At 43.9% G+C, this 18,929-nt stretch overlaps 2 protein-coding genes across 3 annotated transcripts; one reads left to right on the plus strand and one right to left on the minus strand.

The window, feature by feature from the left end:
* Positions 1–1,640: 1,640 nt before the first annotated feature.
* LOC308609854 (eukaryotic translation initiation factor 2D-like) lies at positions 1,641–11,760 on the plus strand. 2 transcript variants are annotated; one of them, XM_081259143.1, is made up of 8 exons: positions 1,641–1,838; positions 2,749–2,939; positions 4,430–4,513; positions 4,987–5,077; positions 7,657–7,764; positions 9,584–9,837; positions 10,333–10,450; positions 11,625–11,760. In XM_081259143.1, the coding sequence occupies exons 1-8, from the start codon at positions 1,783–1,785 to the stop codon at positions 11,635–11,637; spliced, it is 915 nt and encodes a 304-aa protein (XP_081115269.1). In that variant the 5' UTR covers positions 1,641–1,782; the 3' UTR covers positions 11,638–11,760. The 2 variants fall into 2 exon arrangements, with proteins under 2 accessions (XP_081115269.1, XP_081115270.1); XM_081259144.1 differs by lacking the exon at positions 7,657–7,764.
* On the minus strand, positions 11,681–15,997 carry LOC308609853 (dual specificity tyrosine-phosphorylation-regulated kinase 3-like; the record flags this gene model as incomplete). The annotated part of the gene is made up of 1 exon (XM_081259142.1): positions 11,681–15,997. Exon 1 carries the CDS (start codon positions 13,196–13,198, stop codon positions 11,681–11,683), a length of 1,518 nt encoding a protein of 505 aa, XP_081115268.1. The 5' UTR covers positions 13,199–15,997.
* Between the last annotated feature and the right edge of the window lie 2,932 nt (positions 15,998–18,929).

Raw genomic sequence — 18,929 nt, forward strand, 5'->3', positions numbered from 1 at the left:
GCTCCTTGGTCAGAGACTGCTTCCATGGCTGTACTGAAATATGCCTGGTCAACAGCACAGAGTCTGGCACCACACCCCCCCGAGTGTGGCTGGGTGGGGGCCCAAGCGGAGAAGGATCTGTGGCACTCTCCTCCTCTGGGCTCCTCTGACGTTGGCTTTATGGCTGGGGTGGTTCAGAATAAAGGCATGGTGGGTCAGAAGTGCAGGAGGAGATGGAGCTGTGGCTGACCCCAGATTAAGGGCACAGATGGTGGTGGACAGAGACTGTGCAAGGCCTCATCTTTGTTATAGCCCAGATGGACTTCTCCTCTGTGTGACTGTATCACCAAATTAAAGCAATCAGGATTTTTTTTTTCTTGGTGGATGGACACTCTGCTCTGAAATTTTCATTAGCAAAATTAAGTTTAGTAGGGGCCAGGACCCCAGGTGATTAAATCCTTGTCTCCAGGGTACACAGCAGTCCCTTTCAGGGAAACCCAATCCCTCACCCCTGCCTGAGACTGTTTTTTGTTTGTTTGTTTTGGACTAATATCTACCATTTATGGGAAAATTTCAAAGCACCCTGCAATATATCACATGCGTTATCTCAGTGGTTTCTCACAGAAGCCCAGTGAAGTAGGTATTACCTCCACATCTTACAGAGAATGTAAGAGTTTCAGAAAGGATAAGCCATTGGCCCAAGATCAAACTGCTAGGGAGAAGCCAAACCATAATTTGATTTTACTATGCCTCAAAATTAGTTTTTTTATAAGCACTCTGAGTTTTTAAAATTGCTTTGGAAACAAAATCCCCCCAAATAATGCCTGAATGCAAAAGGTACCTAAAAAGGTCCAAAAATGTGGGGTTTTTTATCCAAAAATGTTTTAGGGCTTCCCTGGTGGCGCAGTGGTTGAGCGTCTGCTTGCTGATGCAGAGGACACAGGTTCGCGCCCCGCTCTGGGAAGACCCCACATGCCGCGGAATGGCTGGGCTCCTGAGCTATGGCCGCTGAGCCTGAGTCATGGCCGCTGAGCCTGCGCGTCCGGAACCTGTGCTCCGCAACGGGAGAGGCCACAGCAGTGAGAGGCCCGCATACCGCAAAAAAAAAAAAAAAAAAGTTTTAAATAACAGATTTGAAGATCATTTGTATAGTTGTTTCCTCTTAACAGGAGGTCAAACCTCGGACTAAAGTGGATTCCCTCTTATTGTTATTATCACCTCATGTAAATTAAAAAACAGGAAGGAGAAAATCTCGGAAAGAATTCTAGCTGAGGCCCCAAGTGTGCAATAAAATGTAAAGATCTTAAGAAACAAAAGCCCTGAAGAAAACCATTCAAGAGGCCTGCAAGTTTAAGAAAACACGAGTTCAATTAATTTTGCCCAGCTGAACTAAACTGCATGGAATGAGAGCTGGCAGAGCTCCTACTCAACACACTAGAACGCTGATGGAGCAAAAATGAACGGAATCGCTGTTGGCCCCAGAGATACTACAGACGCGCCCGCTCAAGCCACTCGCCTAGGCGCAGAGCCCGGCAGAAGGGGTGAGGCGAAAGGGTGCACCGCTCGGCGCAGGGATCCGCCCCGCCTTCTCCGGCCCCGCCCCCCATGCTTCAGTTCCCAGCCTTGCCATTAGGGGTGGCCGCGAAGCTGCGCGGCCCCGGTTTCCAGCCGGGCCCTTTTCCCAGCCGGGCCCAAGCATGGCTGCCCCCAGGACTGCGGGTTGGGAAGCCTCCGTGCTCGCGCTTTCCTGACAGTCCCTGGCTGCTGTGGTCTCCTTCTCTTCCCCAGGCCCCTCCAGCAGACATGTTTGCCAAGGCCTTTCGGGTCAAGTCCAACACGGCCATCAGGGGGTCGGACAGGTGAGGGAGAGAAGAGCCTGCTCTGCCCACCAGGGCACCCAGACATCTCTCAAGCTCGGCTGGCTCACAGCCTTTTCTGGGCTGGAGGCCGAGGGGTACAGCTGGAGAAGGGACCCCGGGGGGCGGGCAAGGGTGAGTTAGACGTGTTTTGAGAGTGAAGATGGAGAGGAGGCCTGATTTATCTCCCAGGCTGTCTTTTGGATATTTTAGTGAGTTTACGAGAAAGCGTATAATTCAATCAGCGCGTATTGACTGCAGTCTGTTTAAGGTGTCGTGGAGGATGCCAAAATGAAGGAAAACGGGGTCCCTGCCCTACCAAGAGCTTTGAGTCCCTTGGGAGAGATTAGATGGGGCACAGAGAAGTACAAGCATACGAGAAGAAGTGTCTAGTGATTACCACTGGCAGGAGAGACAGGTGGAGGGTGAGGTGAGAGGGGATAAGGCACATGTGGTAAGAAGTGTATCTGTTCAGTTTTGCAAATGAAGGTGTCACCTTGGGAATTTTGGAGGCAGTGTTCTATAGTTGTCATTCTTGGTGCCCTAGCAGAGCTGTTTAATCATAAGTTGACAGATTGGCCAAGCATAGATGAGAAAGGAGTGGGTCCAGGAGCTATGTGTGGAGTCAGGAAGGCAGGGCTTAGTTTCCAGTGGCAGGCTAACTTGGGTCGCTTACCGGATCTCAGTTTTTCCCTCTCTTTGTAAAATGGAAAGACATGCCCCAGGAACATGTGAAAATAGATGAGACATTGGATGAGAAAGAGAATGGGAGGTTTTGGAAGAGTGAGAATACGGCATCATCAACCAGTCTTTTTCTTGGGCCTCGTGATTGTATAGTAAGTCTTGAGTCCTCAGTATTTATTGGAATCCATCCGGGCAGCATACCTACCAGGTGTGTGCGCTCTCTCTGCAGGAGGAAGCTTCGGGCCGAGGTGACAGCTGCTTTCCCCACTCTTGGAACGGATCAGGTCTCTGAATTAGTACCTGGAAAGGAAGAACTCAACACTGTGAAGTTGTATGCTCACAGAGGGGATGCAGTGACTGTGTACGTGCGTGGTGGTAACCCCATCCTATTTGAACTGGAGAAAACTCTATATCCGACAGGTATGGCAGTGGGATGGAGATGGCCATTACTATGGTCCTTGCCTAACATCTGTTTCTTCCATTAATCCGTCTTCCTTAAAACAAATAAATGCAAAATCTCCCTAAGAATCTTTTTGGACTTAGTGTCCCTAGAATTGGGTCTTTCAAGATCAGAAACTGCTATAGAAGTGAGGGGGAAAAAGGGTTAACACAAAAAGAGGGTGGTTGCCAAGGGAAATTCTGAGGTGAAGAAACACTGGTTTCTAGTGGGTTAAGTAGGGATTGGAGCAGAGGTCGTGAAAAGGGTGGAGTTTCAGGGCATGTAAAAAATGCTTCTTAAAACTTTCACGGGTGGAATTTTCTTAAGCTACTGAAGAGATCCTGTGATGGGAAAGAAGCTGGGTTAGTTAAACTCCATACCCAGCTGTCTTAGTGGTGGACTTTGGTTGCGATGTCTCACAGGGATTCTTTCTTAGGCTCTTGTCTGGCTCTCAGGATACTTTGCTTGCTTTCTTTGTCACAGATCTCAGAGAGGCAGTGTCCTTTTCTCTTTTCCATGGCTGCGGACACCTACTTTGTCATTCGGGGGCTTTTCTTCCTCCCAGCTTGGCTGCAGCAGTGCAGTGCAGTCTCCTACCCCAGGCCACCCTACCCCCACCCAGCTTTGCTGCTGTACACATACAAGCCCTTTTTGATCTAAGGGTTTTACTGCTAATCCCTGTGGAAACAGAGAGAATAAAAATAAGAAACATGGGAAAGTTTCAGAATTTCTTACAGGCTGCTGCCCTGGTTTCGGATTACTTGCTTCTGAGGACATAAAAGGAATCCTCGTTGGGGCTCTGTCCCTACTTTTTTCCACTATGGCCATGTTTGGCTGCTGCCGTCCAGGTGGAACAATAGGTGCCTCCAAGTCTCAAGCGATACCCAGTTTCTTAAGTCTCCGCCTTCTTCAAGACTGCAGCCTCTTTGAGAAGGGAGTCAGCCTGATGTAAACTATATGGAATGTGTTTCCCACAGGAAAAGGGGCACTCAGTTCCCAGAGAGGGGAAAAGGGATACTGGACAGGCAAAAGCAGATGTTCACTTCATCACTAGTTTTAGCCTTACACATAAATATCCAACTTTGGCAGCTAAATAGACTCTTAGAGCTGTAGCTCACTTCATGTGTCTTCCGACCAGTAAAAGTGATAACTTCTCAAGATCATAGATTGAGAGAAACTACTGCAAAGAGCTCAGTATAAATATGTAAAGAATGCAGGTCTCTAAGGCTAAAGGAAGCAAGGATTCTCAAGTAAATAGCATATAACATATAAACCGCTTCACAAACTTGCGGTAACCTAATCAAAAGAAAGAATGCAACTTCTTTGGGCATCCCCTTACAACCTTCTCTCTAGCTTTGACTTGAGTTTCTTTTCTACATGTTGATTAATGTGGCCTTAGTGTATGGCTTTGCCATTCCCCAGGGGGTTGACTTTTGGGCAGTAAGTGTTTTCTGGCTCTCTTCTTGGACAGTGTACACCCTGTGGTCTTATCCTGATCTTCTAGCAACATTTACAACATGGCCCCTGGTGCTTGAAAAACTGGTGGGGGGAGCAGGTAAGAGTATTTTCCTATATTCTGGATAGTGGCTGAAACCTACTTAGTAAAGGCCAACTACTTTAATAAATGTACCCATTTTGTGCATTCATATGATTGAAAAATAGAATTTTTCCCTCATGTCTGTTGCATCTCTTACTTGGCTGCTTCCATAAGCTCTCTGACCCTGCTGTAAGGCTTAAATAAGATAAGTGACATGAAAGTGCTCTGTGAACTGCCATATGCTATACTTTAGATTAATAAACTGAATTTAGGAAACCAGAATAAGATAGATCATGGAACTGGACCCTCAGCTTGGTGCTTCAGTTTGACCACTAGTCTCCCAGAAGGAAAAGGTCTGATCCTCAGTTTGCCACTTTTTATTTTCATTATGAATAATGTAGTTGATGCTTAACAAATGTATGTTTGTTGAGCAAATGAGTAAATGATGAAGTAAACTGTGGAGTTAGTTGCAATGCTTTTGTTTCCTGCAGATTTGATGCTGCCAGGGCTAGTGGTGCCCCCTGCTGGTCTGCCTCAGGTACAGAAGGGTGACCTCTGTGCCATTGCCTTGGTGGGGAACAGGTACTGTGCCAGTCAGCTGTGCCTATGGGGAAACAACTTAGGGAAAACTTGGGAGGGGTGGGAATGACAACTTCACAGCATATGGATAAAGGATTAAAAGAAAAAACATATTCTTCCTGAGCAATCAGAGAGTGGGGAATGGCAGTGAGCCTGTGGGGTGTCCATACATCTGGGCCAAGTGTATTTGCTCCTGCTGCTGCTGCTTCCTTTTTAAAATTTATTTGTTTTTTTTCTCCTTTAAACATTTTTTTCTTAGATTTACAGAAGAGTTGCAAGTATAGTACAGAGTCCTGAAATACTCCTTACCCAGCTTCCTGTAATGATAACATCTTGTATAACCACAGTACAGTTATCAACACTAAGGAATTAACATTGGTACAGTCCTTTTGACACTATTACAGACTTTATGCATATTTCCCCAGTTTTCCCACGATGTCTTTTTTTCCTTTTTTTGTGTTCAAGAATCCAGTCCAGGGTACCACATTGCATTTAGTTGTCATGTCTTCTTAGTCTCCTGTCTGTGACATTTTCTTGGTCTTTCCTGCCTTGCATGACTTCAACATTATTTTTGTCGAACATCCACATCATCATCCTCATCTTTTAATTATTTTTAATAGATTTATTGAGATATAGTTTTCATACTATAAAATTCACCTGTTTCAAATGTACGATTCAGTGATTTTTTTTTAGTATATTTACAGGGTTGTTCAGCCATCACCACAGTGTCTCTTTTTTAAAATAAATTAGGAAGTAATGGTATGAACAGTTGTGAAAAATCAAAACCCTCTCACCCCATAATCCTTTTCTCCTCGAAGTAACCATTATCATTCTGATGCACGTCCTTGTCAGCCTTCTTCAATGCATATATACACGGGCATATAAAATGTATGGTTTGGGGTGTGTATGTTTAAAAATACAAATAAACAAACTTTATCCCTATTACTTTTTCACTTCAGGTAGTGGGGACATGTTCCATGTCAGCAAGCACAGATAAGCTGAATCTTTTTACCCACTGTGGGGTGATGGGAAAAGTCCTCTTCTAGTGGACATTGTGGTTGCCTCTACTTCGTCTCTATCACAAACAAGATCTTCCTGATGCCTCTAGGGACACTAGTGCCAATATTTTTCTAAAGTAGGTACTAGGAAGCAGAACTGTTTGGCTGAAGATCGTGCATATTTTCTGTTGCCCTATAAAAATGCTGTGTCAGTTTTCCCTCCTACCTACAGGGTATATGGAGCCTGTTTCCTTACATGCTCACCGACACTGGATATGATGGGTCATTTTCATTTGTATCATCCTGAATGAAAAATGACATCTTATTATTGTACTCATTGCTTCTTTGAGAGGGAAACATGGGAGGCATGGGAGGGGTCAGTGTTTAAAGATCTTATTTTTGTTGCTCATATTCTCCCATTTTCCTTGAACCTTTGGGAACCAAGCTCCTAGAAATGTTTCGTCCCTTGTTTACCTGTAGCAAAACTTGAAGTTGAAAAGAATGGTGAAATTATTGTTTTTTCCCCCCAGTATTCTATCCAAGATCGGAGAAAACTACATAAATGTGTATTTGGCCTCTGAGTTTGGCATTTAGAATGTATGTGGGAATGAATCCTAGGTGGTTTATGGAAGGGGGTGAGGGTACAAGGGAGTTTACTAAAACTACAAGACAGGTTCGAGACCGAAGTTCTTGAGCCATTGACGATTCCAAGGGTGGAAGACAAAGACCCGTCTTTTAGGAACTGGGAAAGAAGTCAAATTCAAAGATTCTGTGGCAGGAACTGACCCATGGGCACAGGAAGTGGAGCCACCGGATTAGCAAACGTTTTTTTTTGAAGTTCAGGTGTTGGGAAATCTGCCCTTGAATCGTCTCCCTTGGGTCCAGGCAACGTTGCCAGGCTTGTATATTCCCCTCCTGTTAGCCAGCTGGACACCGATCCTTACAGGCAATGTGTGAGCATTGCTGAGTAACAGTGGGCTGACAGAGATTTCCCATTTGGGCTTTGGAAGTTTTTTGTAGTTATTGTAAATGTGGTTGTTTCTGATATTTTGGACACATCCAGTTCTTAGATAGATGTTATACAGAGCAAGGCCTGTTATAAAGAACCAACTCAGAAGGAACCTTTCGTTGGTACCACTGTATCTCTCTTCTCTCTTCCCTCTGGCATCCCTCAGCCTAATTTATGGCATATGAATGGCCTCCCTTCTGAATTTCCATATAGGATGGCTATGCCTTTTTTAAGATAGGGGAGATAATTTATTTTTTGAAATTAAAGAAAGGGAACTTTAAATATCCTTCTGAGTCCTGGCTGGGTTTGGTTCATAATAAGAATATAAGAATGATAACATCAGTAGAGGAGTTACTTACACAGAAGGGAATATTTGGTCAAGGAATTTTTGAAAGTCATATGTGTAGGTAATTTGAATAAGATTGAGACTGCACCGAGTTTTAGCTCTGTGATACAAGTAGATGCTTCAGATTTGCAACCGTGGTGCTTTGAACACATGTGTAGAAACCTGGTCCTGACATGTGCCCTCCTGGAAGACTTTCCCTGACCCTCGTCTCTGACCTCCTCCTTCTCAGGGCCCCCGTTGCCATCGGAGTTGCTGCCATGTCCACAGCCGAGATGCTGACCTCAGGTCTGAAGGGAAGGGGCTTCTCTGTGCTCCACACCTACCAGGACCACTTGTGGTGGGTTCCATGCTTTTTCTGTTTTATAGGGAGCTGGGTGGGCGGAGGGAGCACAGGGCCTGGATTGAGAAGCGAGAGTTTTGATCCCTGCTGTGTCCTTAGTCAAGTTGCTGACCCTAGACATTAATTTCCTTGCAAAATGTGGAGAAAAGATTTTTTTTTTGGCCTGTTTAGAAAAGAAATTACAGAGAACTTGATTTCCTAGGTGAATTATAGAATCCTAGGGCTGGAAGAAGGCCTTAGGGATTGTCTTCTCTGCCTCTCAGTACAGTGATATTCTTTATTTTTATGGCACTGGTCGATCTGGCCTTTTCTGCCGTGTACATTTAGGCATTTTCTGACCCCATGATGAGTGCTCGGGAATTCTCACATCTGAATCCAGATCAAAGCAGAGTAGATCCTCAGGCACCAGGGTGACAACCTGATGACTTTCCTGTTGTTCAAGTTCCACATTTAGGATCTCCTCCTCATTACGGAACTTGCACTTTCTCACTGTGACGGGTGCTCTCTGGAGCTGTATGTGAGTTTATTTTCTGGTTATTTTCGTGTCATTTAACCAAAATAGTAAGTAGTGCTTTTCTCGAAAGCAGTCTACCTGGTCTTCTGGCCAAGTGTTGTGTGGCCTGTTGGTATAGATTTACCCTTACGTTTTTAGTCAGTCTTGGAGTTACTTATTTTACAAGTATTGGCCAAGCCCTGCTTTGCTGGAGGTACAGCCTCATCAGTGTGGGTTTCAGCAGGCATCTGAGGGCTGCTTACTCACGTACTCCCAGCACCTTGTTTTCTGACTGTTAGTCTGGGCAGTTAAGGTCCTGTTGTCTAAATTGTTTTATCAGTGGCTGCCTCAGTCTCCCGTCCTCCCGCCCTTTGAAAACACTTATGGTATTTACCTGATCAGAATAGCCTAAACATACGCTCTGGCCTCACTAGTAGCCATACTTAATAAGCCTTGCTGCGGCTGTTAGTAAAACTTTGTTTGACTTGCATAATCTTAGTTAACATAAAGCTTTTTGTTTTTACCGCTCTGCTATGTGGCATCCCTTTTTTTCCTGTCTTCATAAGGCTTAGTGGCATAAAGCCATTGTAATCTCTACTCTGCAGGTTAGATTGCATTCTTTTTTTTCAGTTGAGGTATAGTTGATGTACAATGTTGTGTTAGTTTCAGGTGAACAGCCAAGTGATTCTAGTGACCATTAGTATATCTAGTGATTCTAGATATAGATATATACATATATGTTCTTTCTCAGATTCTTTTCCATTAAAGGTTATTACAAGGTATTGAATATAGTTCCCTGTGCTATACAGTTGGTCCTTGTCATTTATCTATTTTAGATTGCATTCTGATTTAACACAGAAGCAGTCTTGAGCAGTCTTGAGCAGTCCAGGTGTTTGTAATTTGTTCCATACGCTCAACCTTGGGTTTGTATTTCACCAACCTGGTACTACAGATGCGTTTGCAATCTTCATTTGGTTATTTAATTCAAAATGGTTTTATTTTTAATTTATATGAAGGGAATACTTTGGAAGGGGAGCTCCACTTTAACTATGTTGTCTTTAATTTTTCTCTGTCCCTGAATTCTGTTTGGTTTAAGGAGGAGGCAAGAATTACTCTCCCCATTTCAAAGATGAGGAAACTGAGGCATGGGACTTCTCTGGGCCCAGAATTGGAAACAGAGTTGAGAGGCACACCCAGGTTCTCTGGCCTCTCCTGGACACCCCTGCCCGTGGGTCTTACTCTCTCTGGACCCCTGCTGACCCCCTGACCGGGGCTGGAGTGTTGTGGCTGCTGCTCAGTGTTTCTGACATGAGGTTTTTGCAGGCGATCTGGAGACAAGTCCTCTCCACCATCCATTGCTCCACTGGCCCTGGATCCCCCAGATCTCAGTGAAGAGAAGGGGTCTGTCCAGGCAGACACCACCTTGCAGGGAGACATGAGGCGCCTGACCCTGGCGGGAGAGGAGGAGGAGGGGGAGGTTCAGCAGAGGTGTGGGGAGAAGTCCCCGTCGGAAGCTACAGAAGACCCCAGTGTCGGGGGCCTGAGCCCAGAGCCCACGGACAGCAAGACCCTTCCAGGTACAGCTCTGGCAGGAGCAGGGCGCTCGCCTCTCAGTGTGGGGACTAAAGCGCTGGGCTCTGCTTCCGCCCAGAGCGGCGCCACGGCTCCGGGAGGGGCGGGGAAAGGCCTTAGTTTTGGTGAGGGTGGTGCCACAGCCCTTTGCCATCTTACCTGGGAGTCTTGCGCATATGTCGCGTTTCCCTGGATACCCGTCGGCTCTGCTATTTGGACTGTTCCCAGCTACACGGCCCTCTTAGTTTTCTTCTGGCTCTGACTTCTCTATCAGAGAAGCATCTGCGCCTGGCTGGGTGGGACTTTGTGGCCTGACCCCCTCTGTGGGGTCAGACCTCTGTAAAGGCTCAGTGTTCTAGAGAGTCTGGGAGCTTTGGTGCCTGGGAATGGGCTCCTTCAGAGCTGAGGGGTGAGGTACGGATGTCACCGTGCGGGGAGTTATCTTGTGCTGCGCGGGCCTTCTGCAGCCCTCAGGAAGGATGTGGTTCTTCTCCTTGCAGAGCAAATGGACGAACTGTTGCAGAGATGCTTCTTGCGTGCTTTGAAGTACCGCGTCAAAAAGGCTGACCTCCCTTTACTCACCAGCACTCTCCTGGGCAGCCACATGTTCTCCTGCTGGTATGGAAGGCATGGTGTGGGCTGGGGGCCGGGCGGTGGGTCTGTCTCCTGCTCTTTGGTGGTAGGATGGGACAAGGCTGATGGGGGAATTGTTTTAGGGACATGATGTGGAAAGAGCGAAGTGGAGGGTTGATCTAGCAAACACTGAGTTTTAAAGACTTAAGTTTTAGCCAGTGAAAGGATGTCGAGGAAATGAAGGTTAAAATGCGCAAGGCGCTTTGAGCACTGCCTGTGCTGTGGTGATTCTGGGCTCTTTTACGGATTGGGCAGCATGTCCGGCCCCGGAAGGGCCCTGGGGCAGCCTGTTTGTTCTGGAGGCTTCAGTCCCCTCACACCTTTCTGAAGAGTAGGTGGGCCAGATTAGGTTGTGTCAGCAGGAAGAATCGGTGTGAACTCCCCCACCCGACCCGCACACACAGCCACCAGCAGAGGGAGTGTTACATGTGGGTTGAACCTGGACTTTGAAGACTGAGCCATCTGGGCTCAAAAGCCAGCTCCCCAGGGTGTTGGAGCAAAGGTGTATTTGAGCCCATTACCAGGCTTCTCTGAGCCCTGATTTCTAACACTTGTAAGATTGCTGTCAAGATCGAATAACCTGACATTTAATAAGCACCCAGTAAATATTATCATGTCAGGAGATTTGCTTATTGATTTTCACCTCAAGTCTGAACTTCTTTCTTTTTGAGAATTTTGCTCTGTTTTTTAAACAAGGGGTTTTAATGTAATTCTCTTCCTCTACATGTGAGCTTCTTTAAGGCATTCTATACACATGTGGGGTCTGGAGTGCGCGGCAGATCTAGTTTTCAGTCTCATCTATAACTACGGCCATGTCCCAAATTAAGCCTCTGGAACAGATGCCGAGGGAGACTAGAAGTGAATGTTCAGGATATACTTTCTGGTATATCGTCTACCTTGAGAGAAAAGGATTTAAACCCACAGAATAATACACAGGTTGGTGAACACCTGACAATAATAACAAAAGATGCACTGACTTATAAAAAGTCTTTTACTATGTATCCCAGGATGGCCAATACAAGCTGGTTAGGTAATTAGCCCTTCAAGAGTTCTTTTACAGTCATATAAAAATGCTTTGCCTTGTTAAAAAAAGATATCTAGTCTACCAAAAACATATCCATTAATGGGCTTGGTGTTGTTTCTTTTTTTCCATTTTCAGGTTTGCAAGATAATTAAAAATACCTACATTTCATCTCTGAGCACACCAGCTGTCCATTAGCTAATCAGTTTTGGCAATACAGTGCACAGAGGTATACCACCACTGGTTTCTGACATTAAGTTAGCTTTAAGCTTATTGGCTATTCGTACAATTGGAGGCAGCTTGCAACCCAGGCCCTGGAAAGCATTTGCAGGGTTTACTACCCTTTTGCCTGACACCTTTTCAATGGTGAGAGGTCTGGGCACAGACTTGCTAATCCAAGGGTGTCTTAGTGCTTGAGCTGGGGTCAGGCGGGCAGAGGGGTCCCAGGTAAGACACCTTTTCAAAAAGTCTATGAAGAAGTAATCATCACACCCCTTCAGTGCTGTCCGCCAGTCTTTGCTGCCTGGGGGACCCCGCTTCTTACCCCTCCGTGAACGACCGCCCACAAACACAACACTCCCATCTGCCCGACTGGTCACAAAACAGTAGCGAGGTAGGCCCCTGGAGTTAATAAAGTACTTGGCATGTTTGGATTGCTCCAGGAGTTTTGGTGGTGGCATCCCTAGAAGCTCCATCATACAGGCCAGCTGGTCTCCTTCATCCTCTCCAGGGAAGAGAGGATGTCCTGTTAAAAGTTCTGCAAGGATGCAGCCAAAACTCCACATGTCAATGGACGTGCTGTAGCGGCTTCCTAAGATGATCTCTGGAGCTCTGTAGAACCGAGACTGGATATAGGTGTAAAGCTTCCGGTACTCAAAACAGCTGGACCCAAAGTCAATGACCTTAGTCGCACTGTGCCCATAGTGTTTCAGGAGAATGTTTTCTGGCTTCAGGTCACAGTGAATGATCTTGTTTCTGTGGAGAGCATCCAAGGATTGCAAGATGGATTGAGCAAACTTGCGAACCAACTGGATACTAAAACCCTGGAACTTGTTTTTTTTCATGAGCTCATAAAGGTCTACGCTCAGTAACTCAAAGGCCATGCAAACATGGTTCCGGAACGTGAAACTTTCCAGCATATGAATAACGTTCATGCTACCGGTCTTATCCCGCTTTTTAAGATGCTCCAAAATCCGGATCTCCTCGGCTGCTTGGCGATGGAGGTGCTTTTCATTGCGTACCATCTTCAGGGCCACGTACTGTCGAAGTTTGTGATCATAGACCCGGGCTACCTGCCCAAAACTGCCCTTGCCAATAATTTTCAGCACCTCATATCGATAAGCTAGATGGTCTCGAGGCACGTGAATGTAGGCCCCATCTGCATCATCATAACCCCCATTATTGGGACCACCGATAACTCCATGTCTTTTTTTGGCATTTGGACCCACAAAGTAAATTTCTGGATAATTGATGATTTCCAGCTTCTCATAAGCAGTGAGGTGGTGTTTATACTGCTTCAGTGCTTGTTCTGGAGTCAGAGGCAACACTTTGGATGCTTTGGATGAACTGCTGGATTTTACTGTATTCAAACGATCTGAACTTTTACCCTGAGAAACTGTAGGAGAGCATTTTTCAGAGTCGTTGATGCCATCTGACTGAAAAGTATCAGATCTTCTGTTGCCAAATTCTTGAAATAGTTGTTCTACCTTCATCTCACCTCCATTCAGGAAGCACTGAGTAGGATCTCTTGTTAAATGCTCAGTGGTGATCTACGGCAAAGAGAAGTGAATCTATGTTAAAGTCACTAAAAACGGTGGAAGAACGAAAGAATCGTCCCCCTGACTGAACAAAACAACAAAACATGCCAGTTGTGTAGTTAAAAGGCCCAAAAGTGAGATAAGAAAAGCAGGAGTCTCTAGAAACTCGTGTTATGTTAATCCTTAGGTTCCCTGACTGCTGTGGCCACCCCAGCCCCACTACATAGGCCTCCCTTTGTTCAAAACAAGACGGTCATCTTACCATACCCGAAACATGCTAGATTCCTTCTAACTGGTATGTCTTCCTACCGAGAATCTTTTCACCCTATCCACTCAAATCCTATGCTCTTTCAAAGCCCAATGCTAGTCCTCCCTCTTCCACTTAGAACTACTCCAAGCCCATACTAACTATGGCTCCACTCACATCTTAGCTGCAGCTTTTCGAGTCTGCCACGTAATCTGGCCCTTGTTATATATATACTGTCCTATATTGTTCACAAACTGTTTCAAGTATCTTCCCAAATCTTAAGGGCATGTACCAGGAGCAAATGAATACATATTAAAGTGTTCTGTAAATGATAAAGGGACAGAGGCAGGATGTGATCCCCAGGTCTTCTGAATCTTGGTCCAGAACATTAACATAACCTGGTACCAGCTTCTCCTAGTGCCTGTACTATTCTCCAGTAGGGCTGAATGTTGACCTTGGCCTGGAATCAACCAAGGCCTCATCATCTACTCCTGGGTCCCCAAATAAATGATCGCATCTTTCTATCTCAGTTCATTGAATCACAAAATTTCTAATCCAGAGAGAACTCTTGAGATCACCAAGGCCAATTCTTTAAGTATCTGATGAATAGCAGTGAGAATCTAAGGCCCCAGGGTGCTTCTTGTAAAACTCTCCTAAAGACAAAGAGTCTCCTTTCTCTGTCCTTCCCTTGCTCATAGACACATACACTAGTCTCCCTCAGCAAACGCCTACGTGACAAAGGCATACAACTCTTTTTACTTGATTTGGCATCACCTTTTTCTGCAAGGAACAATAACCTACAGAAGAAAACTCTACTTATTAAATACCTCTGAAATGAAATAAGATTCTTTGAAACTCGATGGAGGGAAAGACAATGAAAAAGCCAGACGCTAAAAAAAATACTAAGAAAAATATAAGAATGTGCTAGAAGGAAAGAAGAAAAAAAGTGCTAAATCTGTTGTTTAAAAAAAAAAGTCTGGGATACTTCAAAGAACAACTGTTTTTCTTAACAGACCCTGAAGAACTTTACCCCCGATCTGTATGATTGAGAGCCTCTATGATCAGGGGTAGATAATTCCAGAGAAGCTCTGAGCTATCTTTATGATCTCTTAAAATATAACGCAAATTATAAGGTAATGATCCAAAGTGGCCAACCATTTAAAAAAGAGAATTTTAATATAACCTAAGCAAACAACACCTGACCCATCACCTGTATAAATAAAAATATAAAAGATGTAAATATAAAAAACAAAAAAGGGATGAAAAAAAATTAAGTGTTGGCATACTTTAGACAGCCCCTACTTTAGTTATAAGAGCACGACATTAGTTCCTGCCTGCTTCTTTTAGGTCATTTAATCAATTTAAACATTTATATAGTACTACAGTTACAAAAATGAGGCACTGCACCATCTTACATATAAGCAAAGCAGCCAGTACAACGGTAGCCATACTTTGGCATTGAGTTTCTAAATAAAGAGGCAAGATACGGACCAGGAGAGATCTCTGATACCAAAATAGAGAACTATCACTAGTCAAGAAAATAAAACAGGCTGGCAGACAGAACCTAAATACCTTGCTAAGATGTAAATATAATGCAACATTTTGTTTATCAGCAATTAAGTCAAATAACCATTCCTGTTTTTAGGGATGGAAAAAAAAAGGTCTCATCCATCCATCTAACATTCACATGAGCACTAATTGTTCACAATTATAAAAGTGCCAAAAAACAGGTTACCTCAAGGCACTACAATCTATTAGGAGATAGGTTTGGCTGAACTAGGGAATTATAATTATTTGGTTTTAGGTAGATTTACATAACAAAACCAAATATTTGCATGCATCTAAACCAGTTTTCCTTAAATTTTTACTACCTAACCTAAATGCATCTAAATATTTACTGCTAAAATCTTGGGGACACATTCTGAAGAAATGTGAAGTCAGAAGGCCTAGGTTGGGGTCCTGGCTACACTGCTCAAACACTGTAGGTCCCAGGGTAGGCTTAACCTTTAGCCCAGTTTCTTAGCCTCAATTTCTTTATCTTTAAAATGTGGATAATAATACCTCCTTGCAGGATGTTGTGTGAATCAAATTATAATTAGTAATATATGTGAAAGACCCTCAGAAACTATAAAACATGTTAAAAACACTGGTAACAATTAGGCAAAATTCTCAATATATTGTTTAAACTCCAATACACCCTCCCTTTCCCCTTTCAGCTTATCTTTTCTCTCTGTGGTGCCTTCCTCTGCAGTTCCAGACTCCCTCCACCAGACATCTGGCATCAACTATGCCTTCTGCTCCGTGAAGGCCTGCACAATCAGCCTTCCCTTAGGATGCATGGAAACACCTCACCCACTTTCTCCCCCACATAAAACCTCCTTTCAACTTGCCATGCAATTTAATGGGTTATCTCTCCAGACATATTTGACCTTTAAAAAGATCAATGCCTTAACCCAAGGGAATGACTCTCTAGGACCCGCGGTCATCAATGACAAGCTGGTAGGAAAGGTATTTGTAGTCCAGGGTCCACCCCTGGGCATTTCACCTACTCTACCTACGTGTAAGGCTGTGCTGGCTCTGGAGGTATTCATTTCTGTTTGTGGTAAAGAGAGGGTCTCAGGTACAGACTGTTAATAAGAACAGAAATTTAACTTCCACAGAACTATTACAATAAGATTAAGGATGTCATTTGGATTTCCTGACTCATGGTTTTTCCTTAAAGTGAGCCTAAATCTCTCTCTCTGCAAATTAAGTCTTATTTTGCCCTCCGGAACTACACAGGAGTGTCCAAATTTCCATGTTAAAGCCCTTCAGATACCTAAAAGGGGCTGTCCTGCCTTCACCATTTTTTCTCGAGGCTCATCATCCCCATCACATCCTCCACCTCACACAGCCTGGGTCAGGCTGCCTTACTATATCCTATTCACGTTCTCAGCACGTTATGGGCTGCACGTTATATCTCTCTGCAAGTGTGGCTTCCAGAACAGAACAAGACACTTCAGGTCTAGTCCCCTGTGGACTGTCAAGGTTTGAACCTCCAATGAATCTGAAGAATTCCAGAAAGAAATTTTTCCACACAGGGAGGGGTTCTCGCCTTAGCTTTCTTTCCTTTCCTGTAATAACTCAAATACTGGTCTGAATCAATTATGTATCAAGTCTGCTGTGCTATAAATAAAATCTTCCTTCCGTTGTTCTACGAGAATCTACAATTTTCACACATGTTAAAGTAGTTACAAAACACTATATATTTCTAGTCTAGGGTTATAATCACAAGAACTGACCAATGTCTGCTATCGACTTCAAATATTTTAACTATGTAATTATATCCAGAGAGACAAATAATGCCAGATTAATCATGTTTCATTTAAGAATGCTTCATGTACATTGCTAATTTGGAGCGCTCTTTTTTTTTTTTTTTAACACACCTGTATTGGAGTATAATTGCTTTACAATGGTGTGTTAGTTTCTGCTTTATAACAAAGCGAATCAGCCATACATATACATATGTCCCCATATCTCCTCCCTCTTGCGTCTCCCATCCTCCCTATCCCACCCCTCTAGGTGGTCACAAAGCACCGAGCTGATCAATTTGGAGCACTCTTGACATTTCAAATAGAATCTTCAACTGCGTTAACCAAGTCTTAAAGATCTTGTTGAGAAATTCAGAAAAGGAATATCCTTCTCATCCAGATATAAAACACCACCCCCTCCCTCGTTCTCGACCCTAAATCTCTGCAACACAAAGCTAACCCAATAAAAGCCTATGAGCAGATGATTTATAGTTTCCAACAAGAATGTAAGGGCATCTTGGATAAACAAGGAAGCCAAAGCACTTTGTGAAATGAGCAATAGCGTCTCGCAATGGAGTCATGGCATAATGAACTATAAGTGTTACTAAGAGGTCAAAAGCACTTTTTTCAGCAAAATTTGCCAAGACACCATTGTTTTAGAATCTAAAATCTTGTGTTTTGCAAGCTGTGTTACTCTGAATACCACACAGTAAAAAAATTCATTTTGATCCTGAAACATACAATTTAATTGACCTACTATATGGTGATTAGCACTGGCCAACTCTGAAGTAAAGTTAAAATGGACTTTAAGTCACATGATGACGGACTGTAAAAGTTTCCCAGAGAGATGTGCTAATTGTCAGCAAGTAACCACGAAATCTGATAGCCAACACACGAGTATATAGGTGGTTCTGGAGCTCTTAGAGGTTTTTACATATTAAAAACAATAAGCTTGTGGAGAATGGAAACTTACTGCACTTTGGAAAGGAGATTAAAAATAGGGTGACCAGCCTTCCAAATATATGTAGCCCGTATCTTGTAATATTATTAGCCTTGAAAGTAGTGAAGGGGTTGATTTTTAATGGCAAAAGCTGACAAAGCGTTGGGAAGGACTATGAAAAATGCAAGCACTGTTTTACATAGAAATAATTTTAGGTCTTAAACAGAAATAGGAAGGAGAATTATTGATAAATTAGTCTACTCAATTATTCAGTTTGTTCGTTGATGATATATGCAGCAAATTTTAAAGTCACAGGATAGATTCTCCCTGTCATGGAACTTGTCCAAAACCCTGCTCTCCCTACCTCTCTATGAGTGCCGAGGGAATGGGAATTAATTTATTCTCTTAAACATAAAACGGTGTCAAAAGCTAAATGTCTGCAAGCTCCAAAATGATTAAATGCATCGAAACCAAAATGCATTGCTCAAGTTTCATTTATGATCTATAAAATGGTTCTCTAAAGCATACTAAGAAGCTAGGACTGCATTTCTACCGTGCAGGAAAAATCTGCAGATCTGTAAGTTCAGAGGTATTTTCTGTTTTTTGTTCTTGTTAAAATGAGCCATCATAATATACTGTACATATCATTCTATCAAAAAAAATAACCACTATCTAGGGCTTCCCTGGTGGCGCAGTGGTTGAGAGTCCGCCTGCCGATGTAGGGGACACGGGTTCGTGTCCCAGTCCGCGAAGATCCCACATGCCGCGGAGTGGCTGGGCCCGTCAGCCATGGCCGCTGAGCCTGCGCGTCCGGAGCCTGTGCTCCGAAACGGGAGAGGCCACAAAGGTGAGAGTCCCGCGTACCGCAGGAAAAAAACAAAACAAACACTATCTAGATAAAAGTAGCATGTCGTTTTTTTCCCTATTTACCCCAGTGATTGAAAGGAATAGGTGGGCTCCAAATCAAAATCATTCTGAAAAGCTGAACTTGGACCACAGAAATTGTTATTTCAAAGTCAAGAGAAACCAAAAGTGAATAAAAAAGAGCCTGGGTTACCAGTGACATGTAACTGTACCTTGACCATTTAAAGTAGCACTTCCTCCTTTCCAGGCCCATTAGAGCTCAAAGAATTACTTCATTTACTTACATTTAGTCTTCTGGGTAGAGGTGGTTCAGAAGGATTGCAGAGTGCATTTGAACAGGGTGAG

The sequence above is a fragment of the Mesoplodon bidens genome (genome assembly GCF_964165515.1).
Source record: "Mesoplodon bidens genome assembly, contig: HAP1_SCAFFOLD_1042, whole genome shotgun sequence".
Classification (NCBI taxonomy): domain Eukaryota; kingdom Metazoa; phylum Chordata; class Mammalia; order Artiodactyla; family Ziphiidae; genus Mesoplodon; species Mesoplodon bidens.